This window comes from Oncorhynchus keta, chromosome 11, assembly GCF_023373465.1.
Source record: "Oncorhynchus keta strain PuntledgeMale-10-30-2019 chromosome 11, Oket_V2, whole genome shotgun sequence".
Classification (NCBI taxonomy): Eukaryota; Metazoa; Chordata; class Actinopteri; order Salmoniformes; family Salmonidae; genus Oncorhynchus; species Oncorhynchus keta.
In genome coordinates, this window is record NC_068431.1 from 48,575,334 (window position 1) to 48,597,189 (window position 21,856).

The 21,856-nt window shown below is 43.0% G+C and overlaps 2 protein-coding genes across 3 annotated transcripts; one reads left to right on the forward strand and one right to left on the reverse strand.

Moving 5' to 3' along the window:
- Positions 1 to 14,471, forward strand: LOC118390458 (zinc finger Y-chromosomal protein 1-like). 2 transcript variants are annotated; one of them, XM_035781047.2, is made up of 8 exons: positions 1 to 2,157; positions 3,586 to 3,682; positions 5,587 to 5,922; positions 6,070 to 6,216; positions 6,325 to 6,408; positions 6,472 to 6,606; positions 8,280 to 8,426; positions 10,278 to 14,471. In XM_035781047.2, the coding sequence occupies exons 2-8, from the start codon at positions 3,616 to 3,618 to the stop codon at positions 11,543 to 11,545; spliced, it is 2,184 nt and encodes a 727-aa protein (XP_035636940.2). In that variant the 5' UTR covers positions 1 to 2,157; positions 3,586 to 3,615; the 3' UTR covers positions 11,546 to 14,471. The 2 variants fall into 2 exon arrangements, with proteins under 2 accessions (XP_035636940.2, XP_035636941.2); XM_035781048.2 differs by having other exon boundaries at positions 5 to 2,157; positions 5,525 to 5,922.
- Positions 14,295 to 16,506, reverse strand: LOC118383315 (lipocalin-like). The gene is made up of 6 exons (XM_052457384.1): positions 16,329 to 16,506; positions 15,256 to 15,395; positions 15,113 to 15,192; positions 14,913 to 15,020; positions 14,656 to 14,757; positions 14,295 to 14,549 (listed from the first exon to the last, which is right to left on the reverse strand). Exons 1-6 carry the CDS (start codon positions 16,422 to 16,424, stop codon positions 14,530 to 14,532), a joined length of 546 nt encoding a protein of 181 aa, XP_052313344.1. The 5' UTR covers positions 16,425 to 16,506; the 3' UTR covers positions 14,295 to 14,529.
- Between the last annotated feature and the right edge of the window lie 5,350 nt (positions 16,507 to 21,856).

Below are 21,856 nucleotides of genomic sequence, written 5' to 3' on the forward strand. Positions count from 1 at the left end.
ATGCTTAATGTGAGTCTGGAAGGAGAGTTTACAGTCTAGCCAGACACCTAGGTAGTTGTCCACATATTCTAAGTCAGAACCATCCAGAGTAGTGATGCTGGGCGTGCAGGTGCGGGCAGTGATCGGTTGAAGAGCATGCATTTAGTTGTACTTGCATTTAAGAGCAGTTGGAGGCCACGGAAGGAGAGTTGTATGGCATTGAAGCTCGTCTGGAGGTTAGTTAACACAGTGTCCAAAGAAGGGCCAGAAGTATACAGAATGGTGTCGTCTGCGTAGAGGTGGATCAGAGAATCACCAGCAGCGAGAGCGACATCATTGATGTATACAGAGAAGAGTCAGCCCAAGAATTGAACCCTGTGGCACCCCCATAGAGACTGCAAGAGGTCCGGACAACAGGCCCTCCGATTTGACACACTGAACTCTATCAGAGAAGTAGTTGGTAAACCAGGCGAGGCAATCATTTGAGAAACCAAGGCTGTCGAGTCTGCCAATAAGAATGTGGTGATTGACAGAGTCGAAAGTCTTGGCCAGGTCGATGAATACGGCTGCACAGTAATGTCTCTTATCGATGGCGGTTATGATATCGTTTAGGACCTTGAACGTGGCTGAGGTGCACCCATGACCAGCTCTGAAACCAGATTGCATAGCGGAGAAGGTACGGTGGGATTCAAAATGGTCGGTAATATGTTTGTTGACTTTGCTTTCGAAGACCTTAGAAAGGCAGGGTAGGATAGATATAGGTCTGTAGCAATATGGGTCCAGAGTGTCTCCCCCTTTGAAGAGGGGGATGACCGCGGCAGCTTTCCAATCTTTGGGAATCTCAGACGATACGAAAGAGAGGTTGAAAAAGGCTAGTAATAGGAGTTGCAACAATTTTGGCAGATCATTTTAAAAAGAGAGGGTCCAGATTGTCTCGTCCGGCTGATTTGTAGGGGTCCAGGTTTTTCAGTTCTTTAAGAACATCAGCTATCTGGATTTGGGTGAAGGGGAAATGGGGGAGATTTTGGCGAGTTGCTGTGGAGAGTGCAGGGCGGTTGACCGGGGTAGGGGTAGCCAGGTGGAAAGCATGGCCAGCCGTAGGAAAATGCTTATTGAAATTCTCAATTATAGTGGATTTATCGGTGGTGACACTGTTTCCTAGCCTCAGTGCAGTGCATCACACCGGGAATCTTCCCCTTCAGTTCGTCAGCTTTTACATTTACCGCTACCCCAGTAATCACTTTGCGCTTTTCTTGAGAGCAAAACAATTCACCTGTCTTGCCCCCGTTCATTTAACACGGAGCACCTGCTCCCTCCCGACCAGCAGAAACACAAACAATTATCACTAGACCACTACTGGTTACCCTCACAGATTTCACAGCACCCAACTCTGTTTTCACCCACTCTGTAACCACAAATGGATCAGACAAAAGGCAAGGGTCCACTTTTTCCAAAAAGCTTCAGTCCTACTGTCACAGACTCATCTTTACCCTGACAGCTGGTCTCTCTCCTGCTACATTAAAACGATGTGCTGATATGGATCATATTTGAAGGTATAATCAAATTGCAGGCATGAGAAGATCATCAAGGGATATCAACTTTAAGAATAAAGAAAATGCCATGTGTCAAATTATTTTGATCAAGAAGTAGAAGTGGTCAATCACTGGCAAATCTGTAGCAGTCAAATGAACCTGTAAAGCGGGTAGTAACATGATTAGATAATTGCGTCTGGCTAATGGTAGTAGGAGTAAATGTCTTACATCATCGCAGTTTGTTCATGATTTTTAGCGACACACATAAATAAAGTAAAGCACACTATACCAGGCTTTCAAATGGTATGCAAAGAAAACAGCCGCGATGTAAAATATCCATAATGGAGCACAATTGCTGTGCCCCTGATCGTGGCCTGTCTATAACTACCCAGCAGTTGGGTGTCCAGACTTCTTCCGCATTTTCCTACGACTTTCGGGCTGTGACGTGAGTGCTGACGGCGGCCTTGGTGCTGGCGGAGCTGGGGGCTGTAGCGATTATCAGTGGAGCTTCGAAAGTCTCGGCCCCTCCCTCCCTGCGCCTCAGCGGCCCGCCCAGCTAGCACAAACTCCCGATTGAATCCTGCCCGAGTCTGGGGAAACCGGACGGCCTGGAAATCGTGAGAGGCCAACCTGTACTACACAACTGGTAAGCAGGTCTTAAGCTTTTTTTTAATTTTTTTTATGTGCACGGAACATAGGCAATGCTTTACATTTGTGATTGCATGTACATTATTCTATGTTTCTATCTGAAAAGTGGAGAAGCGTACGAGGGGTTGTGTCTTTCTTGCTTATTTGGTCCCCGGCCTCAATAGGCCATAATTACGGCCTAGAAAATCAGCGAGGGGATTTTTCGAAACATCGGTAACATTATAGTCTGCTATTAGCCAGATACCCCCCACAAAGTTGAACAGTATAGTTACCATGTTCAAATATGATATTGTACAGAGATTATTCTTGCTCTGCATTAACAGCGCCAGTGGTTAAAATGTTTGTCCGGGGATCTCCATCAAAATGGCGCACATCTGTTTTTGAAAATGCTGAAGGAAATATGCTTTAGCTAGGCAGGCTAGCCGCCATACTTAGCAATACACTTTTCGGGTGGCTCGCGAACTTGCTAACATTAGCTATGCACTTATGTTTACTATCGCACGGACGTGTGGGTTGGGTCAGCTGTCATGTTTCCCTTGACGCTAGCTAGCTCAAAGCTGCCTTTCACTTCTTCTTTTTTTTATAACTTAAAACGACCACATTTAGCTAGAGTCTAATCTTTGATGTTATGTAACCATTTTACTGCGACCGCCAGATACTTTTGAAATTCCATTTTTTGACCTTTTGCCTTAAATGTTGTCTTTTTGTGTAAATATCGAGGTAAATTACAGCAAGCGCCATTTTTGTACTGAATTTGTTCCCATTTAGGCTATAGTTAAAGGTTTGAGTTTGTTGATCTAATTGTGCGTGTCCTCATGAAGCATCACTGCTTGTCTCGCTCTCCCACGCTGTTGTGTGCCAGACCACTGCTGTCAGATTTGACCGTGGGGGAATTGGGATGACAAATGTGCTGCGTCGCTCAAAACCTCTTGTTTATCTCTCGGTGCATTTCGGCGAGTAAACCGCATATATTTTTTTCACTTTGCATGACTATGAGGATTAAGATCGATATATAGTATTTGCATGGCTGAAAACATCTCTCGTGACGTCAAAGCACATTACAACAAAATTGTATCTTTATTATCACAGCTTAAATAAACCAAATCACATCGTTGTCTATACCCTTTCTATTTTTTGGTTTAGGCAGTGTGCCATGTAATATAGCTAAAATAGTTTAGAAGTTTACCACCAAATAAAATGCAGACCAATATAATTTATATCCAGAAAGATTAGGACATGACTACATTTCACAGGAGGGGAAACACATGGGCATAATGATACCTGTTACATTGTAACGATATGTATTTCTTGTTAGAGAGAATAATACTTTGAGTGAGATTTAGGATTTGAATATGGTAGACAAATATTTTGGGTTAATCATTAGGCCTATGTGACTGTGATTTGACTGGTCAATTCTTGCCTCCAGTGCTGCAGTGACAAATGAGGTGTAAGGACAATGGATGAGGATGAGACAAGGCTTGCACTCCATTCCCAGGATCCTAAAATCATTCTCCATGGATCAGGTAATGGCTATGTTTCACTGAGCATTCAAGTATTTCTCTGTACAGTTCTTTGTTATGCACAAAAATAAAACCTTTCTTAAATGCTTTTTTTTATATAGCTATTTTCTTTGTAAGAGTGCATTCATACAGTGGCTTATGAAAGTATTCATACCTCTTGACTTATTCCACATTTTGTTGTTACAGCCTGAATTCAAAATGGATAAAAAATATATTTTTCTCCCATCTACACACAATACCCCATAATGACACAGTGAAACATGTTTTTAGACATTTCTGCACATTTCTTGAAAAGGAAATATGGAAATAATCTAATTTACATAAGTATTCACACCCTTGAGTCAAAACATGATAGAACCACCTCTGGTTAAGTCTCAGAGATTTGCACACCTGGATTGTACAATATTTGCCCATTATTCCACTCAAAATTCTTCCAGCTCCGTCAAATTGGTGGATGGTCATTGCTAGACAACCATTTTCAAGTATTGCCATAGATTTTCAAGCATATTTAAGTCAAAACTGTAATTCTGCCACTCCGGAACATTCACTGTCTTCTTGGTAAACAACACCAGTGTAGATTTGACCTTGTGATTTAGGTTATTGTCCTGCTGAGAGGTGAATTAATCTCCCAGTGCCTGGTGGAAAGCAGACTCAACCAAGTGTTCCGCTAGGATTTTGCCTGTGCTTAGCTCCATTCAGCTAATTTCTTTTATCCTGGAATAACTCCCCAGTCCTTAACGACTACAAGCATACCCATAACATAATGCAGCCACCACTATGCTTGAAGAGTGGTATTCAGTACTGTATTGTATTTTCCCCAAACGCAAACTTCATATTCAAGACAGAAATTTTGCTTTGCCACTTTTTTGCAGTATTAATATTTTCCTTCTTTTCACTGTGTCAGTTAGGGTAGTATTGTGGAGTAACTGCAATGTTGTTGATCCAGCCTCAGTTTTCTCCTATCATAGCCATTCAACTCTGTAACTGTTTTAAAAGTCACCGTTGCTTCATAGTGAAATCCCTGAGCGGTTTCCTTCCTCTCTGGCAACTGATTTAGGAAGGATGCCTGTGTCTTTGTAGTGACTGGGTGTATTGATACACCATCCAAAGTGTAATTAGTAACTTCACCATGCTCAAAGGGATATTCAATGTTTGCTTTTATTTTTTTACCCATCTACCAATAGGTGCCCTTTGTGAGGCATCGGAAAATCTCCCTGGTCTTTGTGGTTGAGTCTGTGTTTGAAATTCACTGCTCGACCAAAGACTGTAAAAATGTGACCTGATGCGTCTCTGCTTGACACTCAGCATTAAGGAGATAGATTGGGGTAAGGTCCTGCAATAGACTCCCGTCCAGTCCAGGGGGTACATCAAGCTACATAAACCTGCCCTATGAGCTGTTCCAGCTTGCACAAGCCATGGCTCGTGCAGGGCTACTTACTGTGTTTGAAATGCATTGCTCGACTGGGGGACCTTACAGATAATTTTATGTGTGGGGTAAAGAGATGAGGTAGTCATTCAAAAATCATATTGAACACCTATTATTATTGTGCACATTGAGTCCATTCAACTTATTATGTGAATTTTTAAGCAAATTTTTACTCCTCAACTTATTTAGGCTTGCCATAACAAAGGGGTTGAATACTTATTGACTCAGGACATTTCAGCTTTTCATTTTTAATTAATTTGTACAACTTTAGAAAAGCATAATTCCACTTTGACATTATGGGGTGGGTAGGCCAGTGACAAAAAAAAATCTAATTTGAATCCATTTTAAATTTGAGCTGGTGCACTTGTTGAACAAGTCAAGGGGTGTGAATATTTTCTGAAGGCATTGTATGTCTGCAGCGATATGTTTATGTAGGCCAACACGGAAGATATCCACCTGTTCCTGTGTTGGTGTGTTCCAGATGAGGGTGGTGCTGGAGGGGAGGAGTTTGTGGTGGAGCTGCAGGAGACGGTGCTTGTGTCGGAGGGGGAGGGGGAGGGAATGGCGGTGCATGGGTTCGCTCCAGAGGAGCTGGTGATACAGGATGCGGTTGAGGACGTGGTGTCTGAGTATGTGCACTGCGACGAGGACGAGGAGGTTGCTGTGGAGACATGTGTGATGTCGCTGGAGGGGGAGGACGAAGGCGTTGCCATGGGGGACATGGCTGAGGATGAGATGGTGGCAGACGGGCATGCCCAGGATGAACTGGACCCAGAGCAAGACACAGACGGCTGTGGGGACTACCTCATGATCTCCTGTGAGCACCATCCTGCGTCACTTTTCCAGTTCTACATCAATAGCCCTCACTCAGTCACCTGGCCTCTTATAAAGAAAACATTGCAGTCAGACTAATGATCAGTAGTGAATGGATCTCTTAACTCGCTCTCTTTTCATCTCCCTCCAGTGGATGAGGCAGGCAAGATGGTGTCAGACGACGGCACAGAGGTGACTGTGGAGGGAGCCGTAGAGGACCAGGTGGAGAAGGACGAGGATGGCCAGGAGGTGATCAAGGTGTACATCTTCAAGGCAGACTCTGGGGAGGATGACGTGGGTAAGGAGACATTTGAATCATGTTTAATGCACTTAGAAAGAGGGATAATATAACCCACGGTAGTTGATCACTAAGGGTTATTAAGACATTGTGTGGATGTCTGCGTAGGAGAAACTGAGGACGCGGCACTGACGGACTCTACAGGGCGAACGCTCCGAGAGAAGATGGTGTACATGTCTCAGGGGGACCATGGTAAGAAATAAATTTGGTGTGTGTGTTTTACGATTGTGTTACAACTAGTGTGTTTTCCTGCAGGTGCATCAAAGATATCTGATGAGGTTTACATGGAGGTGGTGGTGGGGGGTGAGGAGCCAGTGACCCATGAGCGGTCTTACGATGGCACGGCTCTCAGTAAGGACTTCATGCCTGTGGCTTGGGCAGCCGCTTATGGTCAGTGACACACACATTTGTATATAATAGTGTATCATTTAACAGGGCAGATAAAGTCTTGTTGCTCTTCTGTACTCTGTAGTGATAAGTACAGTGCATTTGGAAAGTATTCAGACCACATATATATGTTTTAATTCTCATCAATCTACAAACAATACCCCATAATGACAAAGTGAAAACGGGTTTTTAGAACATTTTCCAAATGTATATAATAATTTAAAAAAATTAAATGCCTTATTTACGTAAGTATTCAGGCCCTTTTCTATGAGACTCGAAATTGAGCTCATGTATCCTGTTTCCATTGATCATCCTTGAGATGTTTCTACAACTTGATTGGAGTCCACCTGTGGTAAATTCATTTGATTGGACATGATTTGGAAATGCACACTCCTGCCTATGTAAGTGCATGTCAGAGCAAAAACCAAGCCATGATATCAAAGGAATTGTGTGCAGAGCTCCAAGACAGGATTGTGTTGAGGCACAGATCTGGGGAAGGGTACCAAAACATTTCTGCAGCATTGAAGATCCCCAAGAACACAGTGGCCTCCATCATTCTTAAATGGAAGAGGTTTCGAACCACCAAGACTCTTTCTAGAGCTGGTTGCCCAGACAAACTGCACAATCCGGGTAGAAGGGCCTTGGTCAGGGAGGTGACCAAGAACCCAATGGTCACTCTGACAGAGCTCCAGAGTTCCTCAGTGGTGATGGAAGAACTTTCCAGAAGGACAACCATCTCTGCTGCACTCCACCAATCAGGCCTTTATGGTAGAGTGGCCAGATGGAAACCACTCTTCAGTAAAATGCACATGACAGCCTGCTTGGAATTTGCCAAAAGGCACCTAAAGGACTATGTCCATGAGACACATGATTCTCTGGTCTGATGAAACCAAGATTGAACTCTTTAACCTGAATGCCAAGCGTCAAATCGGGAGGAAACCTGGCACCATCCTTACGGTGAAGCATAGTGGTGGCAGCATCACGCTGTGGGGATGTTTTTCAGAGGCAGGGACTGGGAGACTAGTCAGGATCGAGGGAAAGATGAACGGAGCGAAGTACAGCGAGATATTTAATGAAACCTGGTCCAGAGTGCTCAGGACCGCAGACTGGGGTGAAGTTTCACCTTCCAACAGAACAACAACCCTAAGTACATAGCCAAGACAGTGCAGGAGTGGCTTCGGGAGAAGTCTCTGAATGTCCTTGTGTCCCAGCCAGAGCCCAGACTTGAACCCAATGAAACATCTCTGGAGAGACCTGAAAATAGCTGTGCAGCGACGTTCCCCATCCACCTGGCAGAGCTTGAGAGGATCTGCAGAGAAGAGTGGGAGAAACTCCCTAAATACAGGTGTGCCAAGCTTATAGCATCATACCCAAGAATACTCAAGGCTGTAATTGCTACCAAAGGTGCTTCAACAAAGTACTGAGTAAAGAGCTTGAATACGAATGTAAATGTGATATTTCAGTGTTTTAATTTTAAAACATTTGCAAAAAATTCTAACCATGTTTTTGCTTTGGTATTGTGTGTAGATTGATGAGGGTGGGGACAATTTAATCAATTTTAGAACAAGGCTGTAACGTATCAAAATGTGGGAGAAGTTTGAATACTTTCCGAATGCACTGCATCTCTGTTGAGAGAAGGTGTGCATTTGCATTCAACGTTTACGATGTGATTCCAGGTTCTGAGGACAGTGAAAGCTGTGAGAACCGGAACGGTGCCGCCAGTGCTCTGCTGCACATTGACGAGTCAGACGGAGTGGACAAGGTCAGCAGGCAACGGAACAAGAATAAGAGAACAAGGGCTGAGCCTCGCCAGGTCCAGACAGGTACGTAGCTGTCAGATGGGACTGAACTATAGTCAGGTCCCAAATTTATTGGCACCCTTGACAAAGATGAGTAAATAACACTGTAAAATAATTAATACAAATAGTGAGCGACACTACCATTCCAAAAGTATGTGGACAACCCTTCAAATTAGTGGATTTGGCTATTTCAGCCACACCTGCTGCTGACAGGTGTATAAAATCAAGCACACAGCCATGCCATCTCCATAGTCTTCACATTGGCAGTAGAATGGTCATACTGAAGAGCTCAGTGACTTTCAATGTGGCACCATCATAAGATGCCACCTTTCCAGCAAGTCAATTTGTCAAATTACTGCCCTGCTAGAGCTGCCCTGGTCAACTGTAAGTTCTGTTATTGTGAAGTGGGAATGTCTAGGAACAACAACGGCTCAGCCGCAAAGTGATGGGCCGTCAAGTTCACAGAACGGGACTACTGAGTGCCGAAGTGCGTAAAAATCTTCTGTCCTCAGTTGCAACACTTACTACCGAGATCCAAACTGCCTCTGGAAGAAATGTCAGCACAATACCTGTTCATTGGGAGCTTCATGAAATGGGTTTCCATGGTCTAGCAGCCACACACAAGCCCAAGATCACCGTGCGCAATGCCAAGCGTCAGCTGGAGTGGTGTAAAGCTTGCCGAGCAGTGGAAACGCGTTGTCTGGAGTGATGAATCACGCTTCACCATGCCTGATTGCATAGTGCCAACTGTAAAGGTTGGTGGAGGAGGAATAATGGTCTGAGGCTGTTTTTCATGGTTCGGGCTAGGCCCCTTAGTTCTAGTGATGGGAAATCTTAACGCTACAACATACAATGACATTCTAGACGATTCTGTGCTTCCAACTTTGGGGAAGGCCAACAGTTTGGGGAAGGCCCTTTCCTGTGTCAGCATGACAACTCCCCTGTGCACAAAGCAGAAATGGTTTGTGTTGAAGACCTTGACTGGCTTGCATAGAGACCTAACCTCAGCCCCATCGAACACCTTTGGGATGAATTGGAACGCTGACTGTGAGCCGGGCCTAATCGCCCAAGATCCGTGCCCGACCTCACTAATACTCTTGTGGCTGAATGGAAGCAAGTCTCCGCAGCAATGTTCCAACATCTAGTGGAAAGCCTTCCCAGAAGAGTGGAGGCTTATAGCAGCAGAGGGGGGGACCAACTCCATATTAATGCCTATGATATTGGAATGAGATGTTTGACGAGTAGGAGTCAACATACTTTTGGTAATGTAGTGTATGTGCAGATACAAAAGTAATGTATATTGTGTGCTAATTATTTTTGTTGAAATTGCTCAGAGAAAGACATTTTTCTTAACAAACAAAATGCATCTAAAAGATAGGGGAGGGGTCAAACATTTTGCCACCCCTGAATTCAATATACCTGCACCCTTCCCTTGCGAGCATAATGACACTGAACCTTTTTCTAAAAGGTTTTATGAGATAGGTGAACACATTGGAATGGGTCTTAGACAATTCCTCCATACAGAATCTCTCCAGATTCTCCATTGTAGTTTTGAGATTTATTTGTTAAACAAATTCTTTCTCTAAGCAATTGTATTAGTATAAAATAATTTTCCAAATTTCTGAGCATACAATATAGCTCAGTATTTGTGTTGTTATTTTATACAGTCGTCTTTGCTCATCTTTATCAAGGGTGCCAATCATTTTGCACCTGACTGTATATGTTACTGATTCTATGGGCTGGGCAACTGCGGGTCATTTATAAAGTCAGCTTATTGTCAAACTCACTCTGCACAGGTTTTCACACGTTTCATTTCTGAATAAAGATCATGTGATATCTGGGAGTCATGAATTTTGTATCTGTCTCCCATTCCAGCCATCATTATTGGTCCGTATGGCCAGCCTCTGACCGTGTACCCCTGCATGCTCTGTGGCAAGAAGTTCAAGTCGCGAGGCTTCCTGAAGCGCCACACCAAAAACCACCACCAGGATGTCCTGACCAGGAAAAAGTACCAGTGCACGGACTGTGACTTCACCACCAACAAGAAGGCCAGCCTTCATAACCACATGGAGGGGCACACGCTGAGCTGCAAGGGTCTGTTTGAGTGTGAGGTGTGTGGCAAGGAGTTCCACCAGCAGGCAGTGCTCTTCTCTCATCGATTGCAGCACCACCACCGTGAGCCCAAGAGTCCGGTGCCTTCACAGGCCAACAAGATGCACAAGTGTAAGTTCTGTGACTACGAGACGGCTGAACAAGGTCTGCTCAACCGCCACTTGCTGGCTGTACATAGTAAGAGCTTCCCCCACATCTGTGTGGAATGTGGCAAGGGCTTCCGGCACCCCTCCGAGCTGAAGAAACACATGCGCACGCACACCGGCGAGAAGCCTTACTCTTGCCTCTACTGCGACTACAAGTCGGCTGATTCCTCCAACCTGAAGACTCATGTCAAGACCAAGCACAGCAAAGAGATGCCTTTCAAGTGTGAGCGCTGCTTCCAAACATTTGCTGAGGAGGAGGAGTTGCTGCAGCACGGGCTGACGCACGAGGAGGCCAAAACCCACCTGTGTGCCCACTGTGAACACAAGAGCTCCAACTCCAGTGACCTGAAGCGCCACATCATATCGGTGCACACCAAGGACTACCCCCACAAATGTGCCGTCTGCGATAAAGGCTTCCACCGGCCATCTGAACTGAAGAAGCACTCTGCGTCTCACCGTGCCAAGAAACTGCACCAGTGCCGACACTGCAACTTCAAGATCGCGGACCCCTTTGTGCTCAGTCGCCATATCCTGTCGGTTCACACCAAGGAGCAACAGGCCTCTCCTGAAAAGAACGGGCCCAAAAGGACCTTATTGGGGCCTTCCCCTGCCAGTCCACCGGTGGCAAGGAAGCAGGTGTTGGTACCTGGTGCTAGTTCTAGTGCTGCGGGCATGGCCAAGGGGCCCAGGGAGAGGAGGGTGTACCAGTGTCAGTACTGTGACTACAGCTCTGGGGATGCCTCGGGCTTCAAGCGCCATGTGATCTCCATCCACACAAAAGACTACCCCCACCGCTGTGAGATCTGCTCTAAAGGCTTCCGCAGGCCGTCGGAGAAGAGCCAGCATATCGCACGCCACCACAAGGACTTAGTGCAGGCAGAGTGACCCTGGCACAACCTTCCCCTCATACCACAACAAAAACACAGATGGAACCACTAACCCACCGTAATCAATTGTATGTATGTGTGTATACTGAACAAAAATATAAATACAACAATTTCAAAAATGTTACTTAGTTAAAGTTCATATAAGGAAATCAGTCACTTGAAATTAATTAATTAGGCCCTAATCTATGGATTTCACATGACTGGGAATACAAATATGCATCTGTTGGTCATAGATACCTTAAGAGTAGGGGCATGGATCAGAAAACCAGTCAGTATCTGGTGTGAGACCACCATTTGTCTCATGCAGCGTGACACATCTTCTTCGGATCTCGCAATGGTATCTCTGCATTCAAATTGCAATCGATAAAATGCAATTTGGTGTTCGTTGTCTGCAGCTTATGTCTGCCCATACCATTACCATGGGGCACTGTTCACAATGTTGACATCTGCAAACCACCCACCCACACGACGCCATTCACATGGTCTACGGTTGTGAGGCCAGTTGGACATACTGCCAAATAATTTAAAAGAAAGTTGGAGACTGCTTATGATAGAGAATTGAACATTCAATTTTCTGGGAACAGCTCTGGTGGACATTCCTGCAGTCAGCATGCCAATTACACGCTCCCTCGAAACTTGAGACATCTGTTGTATGACAAAACGTTCCATTTTAGAGTGGCCTTTTATTGTCCCCAGCACAAGGGGCACCTGTGTAATGATCATGCTGTTTAATCAGCTTCTTGATATGCCACACCTGGCAGGTGGATGGATTATCTTTGCAAATGAGAAATGCTCACTAACAAGGATGTTGACAAATTTGTGCACAAAATTTGAGAGAAATAAGCTTTTTGTGCAAATGGAACATTTCTTTTGACTTTCAATTCAGTTCATGAAACATGGGACCAACACTTTTCATGTTGTTTATATTTTTGTTCAGGGTCTGTCTGTCTGTTCGCTGCATTAACATGGAACATCTTCTGTTATTACCCCAGAGACTCTCAAGCTAACTTTTCTGCAACTGAAAATGAATATAAGTGTACATATACCTGGGTAAGGCCTATGGAATCAGGTGACAAAGCCCTGTACATACTTGCACTTTTGTCTGCATGTCCCCCTGCTGGTGAACGTGTGCATTGTAGGATGTGCAAGAGTCTGAGGTCTTTGTAGATTCATACATTCGTTTTTACTCCACAGCCAACAGTCCAGTTATTAAAGTAGCAACTTTTAATCCTACTTTTACTTGTTGACACACAACTAAGACTAAATGTAATCTACAAGCTGTATTCACACAATGAAATGGACATTCACCTGCTGTGAAAAAGCAGGTCAACTGTGCAGAGTGGTCGAGATGAACTCTTATTCGAATAGCACTTGCCAATATATTTAATGAACTATGAATGCAGTAATCATGAACTTGTGAATTACACCTGATGCTTTGAATGCTGAGACACTGAGAGAATGTTTTTTTATGTGGTTGAGTGCCAGTTATGGGGGATGTGTCAGTTAAGACACATTGTTGTAGTGTCTCTATACCCGATGCAAGTCCTGCCTACTTCCTGGTTCAAGTCCCGTACTGTTTTTGAATGGGCGTCAAGCTTATATCATCAAATTCATAAAAACGTGTTAATTTAAATTTTAAAAAATTGTCACATATGTATCCGTGGATTAATTCACCTTTATCCAATGGATGCAGAATATTAAAATGCAATTGGAAACCCTATTTAAAGGTATAAGTAAATTAATCCACGAGTACAAATATAATTTGACATGTCTTAACCACATTTTCATGTATTTGATCATTGTAAGCTTGATCCCCATTCAAAAAACAGGACTTGAACTAGGTAATAGGCGGGACTTTCATAGCGTGTTGTGCTTCGTGGTGCTCTGACCCCACATCTCCATGTCATCATATCTTTGTTGCTTTGAGAACTGTCTGTCTGGTCATGGACAATGCCTGAAGGAGTTGACTGCATCATAGCAAATAGCCATGTCCATTGTAAAAGCTGTGGTTTCTTTCAGTTGATTCACTTCTTTACACAAAATGAGATACTAGATGTGGTTGTTTATCCCATGGGGGTGGGGGGGATCTAACAGGTAAGCAGTACCATTTAGAACCAACCCTTAAACCCATCTTCATACAGATTATTTAACCCCTAATAAGCTTTATTATCAGGCACCTGAAATAGGATGTAGCGCCAGCAAGGCCTTCAGAGTTAGATTGCACTAGATCTGGTACCACAGACTCATGACCACAACATGCTTCCTTTACCCAAACACACATCTACTTATGCCAGTGGCCAGGGAGAGGCATTAGTCCCCTGAGGAGAAATACAACTTGTAAAGACTGGTGGTATATTTGTACTCGCTTCAACAGTTCCTTCCCCTGTGATCATTTGTGCTTTTATATTTATTTCTTCATCATGAACTTTGTTGTATAATTCAGTGTAACTAGAATTCTATAGGAGGTAAATTATTGTTTTGTACACATTTGTAAATAAAGTGTGTAGATGTAAACCCTTAACAAAAGGAGGAATCAGAGCTGTGTTATGGATGTACTGGCAAGAAGTAGGATAACATTTTCAAAAGAATGATGGTACACCGAGGTTACTTTTAGAGCTGGGTTTACATGACATTTGATCAACACAGACTTCTAAAGCAGCTAACGTTACATTTTAGGATCAGAGGTATTAAATACCCAACATATTCTAGTCATCTGACGAGTAGAACGACTGACAAACGGAAAAAAGCACGAGACAGTATTTTATTGGAACCAATCAGGGAAGTGAAAAACTAAGGTTACAAGATTAGCTAGCCAGCTACGCTGAGCTTCAGTAGGTAATGCAGATGCATGTTACGGTGTGGTCTGATGGTTCACTGCAGCTGAAGATGATTCATGGTTGCCACAGTGGCCATGGTTCGACCAATCAAGTAGCAAAGCCATGCAGAAGGATCAAGGGAGCAAAGTGAAGAAGATGGATGAAGTTACGCAGCGGGACACTCATCTGCCGAAAAGAAAAGGCAGTTGATAATAAGTCTGAGACGTTCCACACTTCTATCCAGAAATATTGTCCAACTTCAACACACTTCACAAACAGAGATGGGACGTACCGTTTTTGGGGAAGATAGCGATGTTTTCGGGCAGAATGCCAGTGTCCAGGGAGAACTGCCTAAACTTCTGCAGCAGGTCAGGGCCCAGGTTTGTCCCACGGGCTGTAGACACAACACATGTAGTGCATGGCACACTAAATATACTGTGGAAGGATGCAATATTTTGTAATATAAGATTTCTAACAAATGACGGAAAGGAATAGTGAAACAATGAGACTGAGTCATAGGATTTTGCAGAGGAGTGGAAAGTATCGTACCATACAGGTTGGTGAGCACAGCTGAAACACCCTTGGTCTTGGTGTGAATAAGAGCATACTCGTCATACTTAACGTCAACGACACGCATGTCATTTTCATTACTCCAGCCTGGAGGGGACGAGAGGGAGTTGAATTGACAATATCACACATATGCCCATTAGTGCACTGTGTGTGTATGTGTTTATAGGTTGTAGACTTACGCTCGCTCTTGTAGATGAATTTCCCCGCAAGTTTTGTCTTCTTGGCCAGGTGGTTCATTCTCCAGCAGGAGCCATCAGCGCTACAGAGACGATACAGTTAATACATAATCAGCACAATGTCTCTCTCTTTCTCTCTTACTTACTTCCGGCTAGAATATGCAATATCCAGGTCTCCGTTAGCAGTTGGTGTCAGCATGGTGGTGCCCATCTTCATGTCGGCCCTGTGTTTGACGAACCACTGGGCATTAGTGGCAAATCCAATCACGTACCACTTTCCTGCCACCTGCAAAAACCAGCCCCGATTAGATTACATCACATCCTCATTCCTGTCTGCAGGGGTCACAGAACGTATCAACCTTAAAGAACGGCTTCCTTTGAAAAGCAACAGATCCCTATGAAATCTGTGGCATCAATATGAGTCAGAAAGTTATTCTAGAATCAAAATTGACTTCGAAGTGTAAATAGCATAATTATGGAGTTTGGAACATCCATGCGTCACAACGGGTAAAGGAAGGTTGGGTTTTGATTTGAGGATGTCAATTTACCCACTAACATGGGGTGAACAGCTGCGGTGATTGCGCTCCATCTAATAGCATAGACAGTGAGACAGACCTGCTCAGCAGCTCCGACTGTTCACATAAGACAACAACTCAAGCATTTCTTTGCTTGAGAAATACTGCACTAAACACCTTAGATGTAAAGCTGTACAACTAAAAAATCCTTGGCAAAAACGTCAAAATTAATGACAGATTTCTATTTCTATTTAGTTCACTCTGGGGATTTTGAGGAGGTGAAATAGGCTACAGTGTCTCATGGGGGACAAACATCAATAACCAAATGTGGAATCGGCCAGGAAACACACCTCCAAGACTGAAAATTCATTTTTCTAATGAGCAACAGAAAAACCCACGTGCCAATCGGCGTGTTCAGTGGTTCTTTAAATCTGTAAGGGCTGATACTGAAATATCCCTGAATCATTCATGAAGGAACATCTGAATAACTATTGTCTCAATATGAACACCCAACAATGTGTCACTAGAATTCCCACATTTGTCTTCATCCCTTCCATTTGAATCTGGTTTTCATCACAGGTTCCTTTCTGTATTCTTTCTCCTAACGTTTCTTTTTTTTCCATAATAATCCCTAGTTTGTTCCTCGTCATTTGATTTTCAATGTAACGCTGATTTCTGATCCCTCTCTTCATTCTCTCTCTTACCCCCTGTAGATTGAAGTCTCCTTGGGGCATGACCTCAGCGGTGACAACCAAGGAGCAGAGCAGTGCTCCTAGTGCGCTCAGCAGCATGGTCGTCATGGCTACAGCAGAGCAGGGTCAGTATCAAGAATGATAAAACAGGAGGACAGGACAAAACAGGAGATCTGCTTTTCTTAGCTACCTCTCACTCCTATATATACTATAGAGCATGGGTTTACTGTAGAGCATACCCCCTCCATACAAACACACAAGCTGCTACCTGCTACCATCTCTATCCCCCGCCTCTTAGACACACACACACAATACCCATGGGTGGAGATGGGGCTTGTTGTGGGTGTGGCTGTGACCTCCCACTCCTAACCTCTAAAGAACCCCGGAGGTGGTGAGCTCACCGGGTTCAAACAGGAGCAGCATCATGTAATATGTGTAGGCGTGTGTGCATGTGAGTGCATGTGAAATGGGCTGAAAGCTCTTGTATGCAACAGCCCATCAATTTAGAAAATAAAATACCAGCAGCCAAAATAGACGGACAGTGATAAACAAAGCAGTATCTGCCCCTCCAGTGCTTTCTGTGGGCAGGAACTAGTGAATCAAATCTAACTGTCAGCAATTTAGATGGTAAACAGAGCTCCCCCTAACACACAATCCCTGTATCTTTCTTTGTGTGTGTGTGTGTGTGTGTGTGTGTGTGTGTGTGTGTGTGTGTGTGTGTGTGTGTGTGTGTGTGTGTGTGTGTGTGGTTTAATGTGAACTTTAACTATCAGTGTAAAACCTTGCTTGAGGGTAAAGAGCAAGACCACATGTAATGTTAGTTTCATATAATCTCAGGTCAACACAATTTTAAAGGTATAGTCAATTCAAAATACAATTTAACATGATTTTCCACATATATTTTGAGTGGTTTATCCCTTTAAATAATACTGCTTCGGGCAAGTAATCCTTACATAAGTTCTAAAAATCTAATTGCCCGTTGTTAATTTTCTGCTCTTGTTGGAGGTGGTAGACATAGTGTGATGGAAAAGACACACCTACAGCTCACATATTGTACCTTGCCAGTTGGTACAGGGGTCTTGAAACATATCATTATTCAATACAATATTGAATTTAATGTATTTAAAAAGATTTGAAAAAACACAAGGGATTTTTTAGTCTACTGACTGAACAACCATGCATGCAAGTTTTGTTATTACTGTGCTATGTTCTATGGTATAGATCAGGGGTCTCCAACATTTTCTAGCATGATAGCTACATTTGGGGTGGCAGGTAGCCTAGTGGTTAGAGTGTTGGACCAGTAACCGAAAGGTTGCAAGATCCAATCCCCGAGCTGACATGGTAAAAATATGTCTTTCTGCCTCTGAACAAGGCAGTTAACCCACTGTTCCTAGGCCGTCATTGAAAATAAGAATTTGTTCTAAACTGACTCGGTAAAAAGGAAACAAGCTACTCATTTTTTTTCTAGCTTTACAAATAGGCACATTCTCCTCTCCCCTGCAACTTTCCCGGGTCCTTAGTGTAAGAGAAAGTAGTGCACAATTTTTTGTCAATATACCTGGTAAAATAATGGTTTTAGATTTTGTGGGGGGTTTCACTCTCAAAATTTTACAGTTGTTCATAGAGAAAACAACAAAATCAGATATTCTGAGTCTGTCAGTGCTTCAATCACATTAGAAGACAATTATTTTTTTGGTCTGGAAGAAAACTACCTATTTTATTTAATTGAGCATCTGGCCCTTTAATTGCGCAGTGTTCTGCCTTATGTGCTGGTCTAGGGATGGTTCTGTACTGCTGCTGCTCATTTCATGGCAAAGTTTGCAAATAACAAATAATCAATAAGAATGTACTTACTCATGACATACTTTTGCCTGGTAGGCTAAGCCTACTTTGCAGTTAACATTTAATTGCAAAGTTTTGGGGGAAAGTATATCTGTCAACCCACAAGATTGTAATCACATCAACCGGCTATGATCAAATCAAACTGTATTGGTCACATATACATACACATATCTAGCAGATGTTATTTTGGGTGTAGTGAAATGCTTGTGTTCCTAGCTCCAACAGTGCAGTAGTATCTTAACAATTAACAACAATACAAAAATCTAAAAGTAAAAGAATGGAATTAAGAAATATATAAATATTAGGACGAGAAATGTCGGAGTGGCATTGACTAAAACACAGTTCAATAGAATACAGTATATACAGTTGAAGTCGGAAGTTTACATACACTTAGGTTGGCGTCATTAAAAATGTATTGTTAACAAACTATAGTTTTGGCAAGTCGGTTAGGACAACAACTTTGTACATGACACAAGTAATTTTTCCAACAATTGTTTACAGACAGATTAATTCACTGTATCACAATTCCAGTGGCTCAGAAGTTTACATACACTAAGTTGACTGTGCCTTTTTAAACAGTTTGGACAATTCCAGAAAATAATGTCATGGCTTTAGAAGCTTCTGATTGACTCAAATGATGTCAATTAGCCTATGTGAGGTGTCAATGCAGATGTATTTCAAGGCCTACCTTCAAACTCAATGCCTCTTTGCTTGACATCATGGGAAAATCAAAATAAATCAGCCAATACCTCCTTGGGAGCAATTTTCAAATGTCTGAAGGTACCACGTTCATCTGTACAAACAATGGTACGCAAGTATAAACACCATGGGACCACGCAGCCATCTGTCTCCTAGAGAAGAATGTACTATGGTGCGAAAAGTGCAAATCAATCCCAGAACAACAGCAAAGGACCTGGAAACAGGCACAAAAATATCTATATCCACAGTAAAACGAGTCCTATATCGACATAACCTGAAAGGCCGCTCAGCAAGGAAGAAGCCACTGCTCCAAAACTGCCATAAAAAAGCCAGACTACGGTTTGCAACTGCACAAGGGGATGAAGATCGTACTTTTTGGAGAAATATCCTGTGGTCTGATGAAACAAAAACAGAACTGTTTGGCCATAATGACCATCGTTATGTTTGGAAGAAAAGGGGGGAGACTTGCAAGCCGAAGAACACCATCCAAACCCTGAAGCACGGGCGTGGCAGCATCATGTTGTGGTGGTGCTTTGCTGCAGGAGGGAATAGTGCACTTCACAAAATAGATGGCATCATGAGGAGGGGAAAGTATGTGGATATATTGAAGCAACAGTGTCCTGGAGGGCAGGCACTGTGCCCCCGGTGATGCGTTTGGCAGACTGCACCACCCTCTGTAGAGCCCTGCAGTACCAGGCAGTGATACAGTTGGATGGGGAGCGTCGCGTCGCTGCACAGCTATTTTCAGGTCTCTCCAGAGATGTTCAATCGGATTCAAGTCCAGGCTCTGGCTGTGCCACTCAGGGTCATTCAGAGACTTGTCCCGAAGCCACTCGTGCGTTGTCTTGGCTGTGTGCTTAGGGTCATTGTCGTGTTGGAAGGTGAACTTCGCCCCAGTTTGAGGTCCTGAGCACTCTGGAGCAGATTTTCATCAAGAATCCCTGTACTTTGCTCCGTTCATCTTTCCTTCGATCATCTTTGTCTCCCAGTCCTTACCGCTGAAAAACATCCCCACAGCATGATGCTGCCACCACTATGCTTCACCGTAGGGATGGTGCCAGGTTTCCTCCAGATGTGACTCTTAGCATTCAGGCCAAAGTGTTCAATCTTCGTTTCATCAGACCAGAGAATCTTGTTTCTCAACGTCTGCATCTTTTGGCAAACTCCAAGCAGGCTGTCATGTACCTTTTACTGAGGAGTGGCTTCCGTCTGGCCACCCTACCATATAGGCCTGATTGGTGGAGTGATGCAGAGATGGGTGTCCTTCTGGAAGGTTCTCCCATCTTCACAGAGGAACACTGAAACTCTGTCAGAGTGACCATCGGGTTCTTGGTCACCTTCCTGACCAAGGACCTTCTCCCCCGATTTCTCAGTTTGGCTGGGCAGCCAGCTCTAAATCAAATCAAAAATAAATAGTCACATACAGGTGTTTATCAGATGTTATTACGGGTATAGCGAAGTGCTTGTGTTTCTAGCTCCAACAGTGTAGTAATATCTAACAATAGACACAATCTAAAGGAAAGGAACAGAATTAAGAATATAAATAAATATTTGGATGGTGTTTCCAAACTTCTTCCATTTAAGAATGATGGAGGCCACTGTGTTCTTGGGGACCTTCAATGCTGCAGACATTTTTGGTACCCTTTCCCAGATCTGTGCGTCGACACAATCCTGCCTTGGAGCGCTGTGGACATTTCCGTCGATATCATGGCTTGGTTTTTGCTCTGACATGCACTGTCAATTGTGGGCCCTTATATATACAAATCATGTCCAATCAATTGAATTTACCACAGGTGGACTCCAATCAAGTTGTAGAAACATCTCAAGGATGATCAATGGAAACAGGATGCATCTGAACTCAATTTCGAGTCTTATAGAAAAGTGTCTGAATACTTGCAGTACCAGTCAAATGTTTAATTACACCTACTAATTCCAGGGTTTGTCTTTATTTTTCTTTTTCTTTACCATTTTTACAATTGTAGAATAATAGTGAAGACATCAAAATTATGAAATAACACATGGAATCATGTTATAACCAAAAAAGTGTTCAAAATCTACATATATTCTATATTTTTAACATTATTCTAAGGAGCCACCCTTTGCCTTGATGAAAGCTTTGCATACTGTGTTGCTTTCATACAGTTATTCTTAGCTGTACCATGCTCACCTGTCTTGCAGACACCGTATATTTTCCTAAATTGACAAATCATAAATGATTGTGTGAATCACTACTAGAAGCTAGTCAAACAGACAGAAATGACAGACAGATGAACAGACAGCTATTGCTCACCAACGTCAGCCACTTTATGAAGCCAGTTCATCACTGAGGGGAAGGAAATGACAACACAGTAACTACACAGCCAACCATGTGAACACCTGAGCAATGCCATCATCACGTCCATGATCACAACTCACCTTGGGTCGTCACTAGAACAAACACAAAATAAATACCATCAGTTTTGTCCAAAATATCTGAATAAATATTGTATTACTAATGCAGATTAATCCTTATATGCTTGCAATAATATTTTTTACTTACATTTCCTATGGTGTCCTCTGTTACTTTAGCGAAATAAGAAATAGTAAAAAAAAATTTTTTATCCTAGAATTGAAGTGGCCTAGAAGCTGGAATAGTACAGACTAAATATGAATGTTAGGTTAGGTTGGTTAGGGCAATATGAACACATCCTGTTGATCACTGTTTTGGGTACAGAAACAAATATTACAGTGGGGCAAAAAAGTATTTAGTCAGCCACCAATTGTGCAAGTTCTCCCACTTAAAAATATGAGAGAAGCCTGTCATTTTCATCATAGGTACACTTCAACTATGACAGACAAAATGAGAAAAAAACATTCCAGAAAATCACATTGTAGAACTTTTAATGAATTTATTTGCAAATTATGGTGTAAAATAAGTATTTGGTCACCTACAAACAAGCAAGAGGCTCCTCTGTTCTCCACTCGTTACCTGTATTAATGGCACCTGTTTGAACTTGTTA

Coding starts and splice junctions, on each gene's coding strand:
- LOC118390458 (XM_035781047.2), top strand. CDS start 3,616: ATGGATGAGGATGAGACAAGGCTTGCACTCCATTCCCAGGATCCTAAA. Junction 5,923..6,069: donor GGACTACCTCATGATCTCCT/GTGAGCACCATC, acceptor ATCTCCCTCCAG/TGGATGAGGCAGGCAAGATG. Junction 8,427..10,277: donor GCCTCGCCAGGTCCAGACAG/GTACGTAGCTGT, acceptor CTCCCATTCCAG/CCATCATTATTGGTCCGTAT.
- LOC118383315 (XM_052457384.1), bottom strand. CDS start 16,424: ATGACGACCATGCTGCTGAGCGCACTAGGAGCACTGCTCTGCTCCTTG. Junction 15,396..16,328: donor GAGACTTCAATCTACAGGGG/GTAAGAGAGAGA, acceptor TGGTTTTTGCAG/GTGGCAGGAAAGTGGTACGT. Junction 15,021..15,112: donor ATTCATCTACAAGAGCGAGC/GTAAGTCTACAA, acceptor CGTCCCCTCCAG/GCTGGAGTAATGAAAATGAC.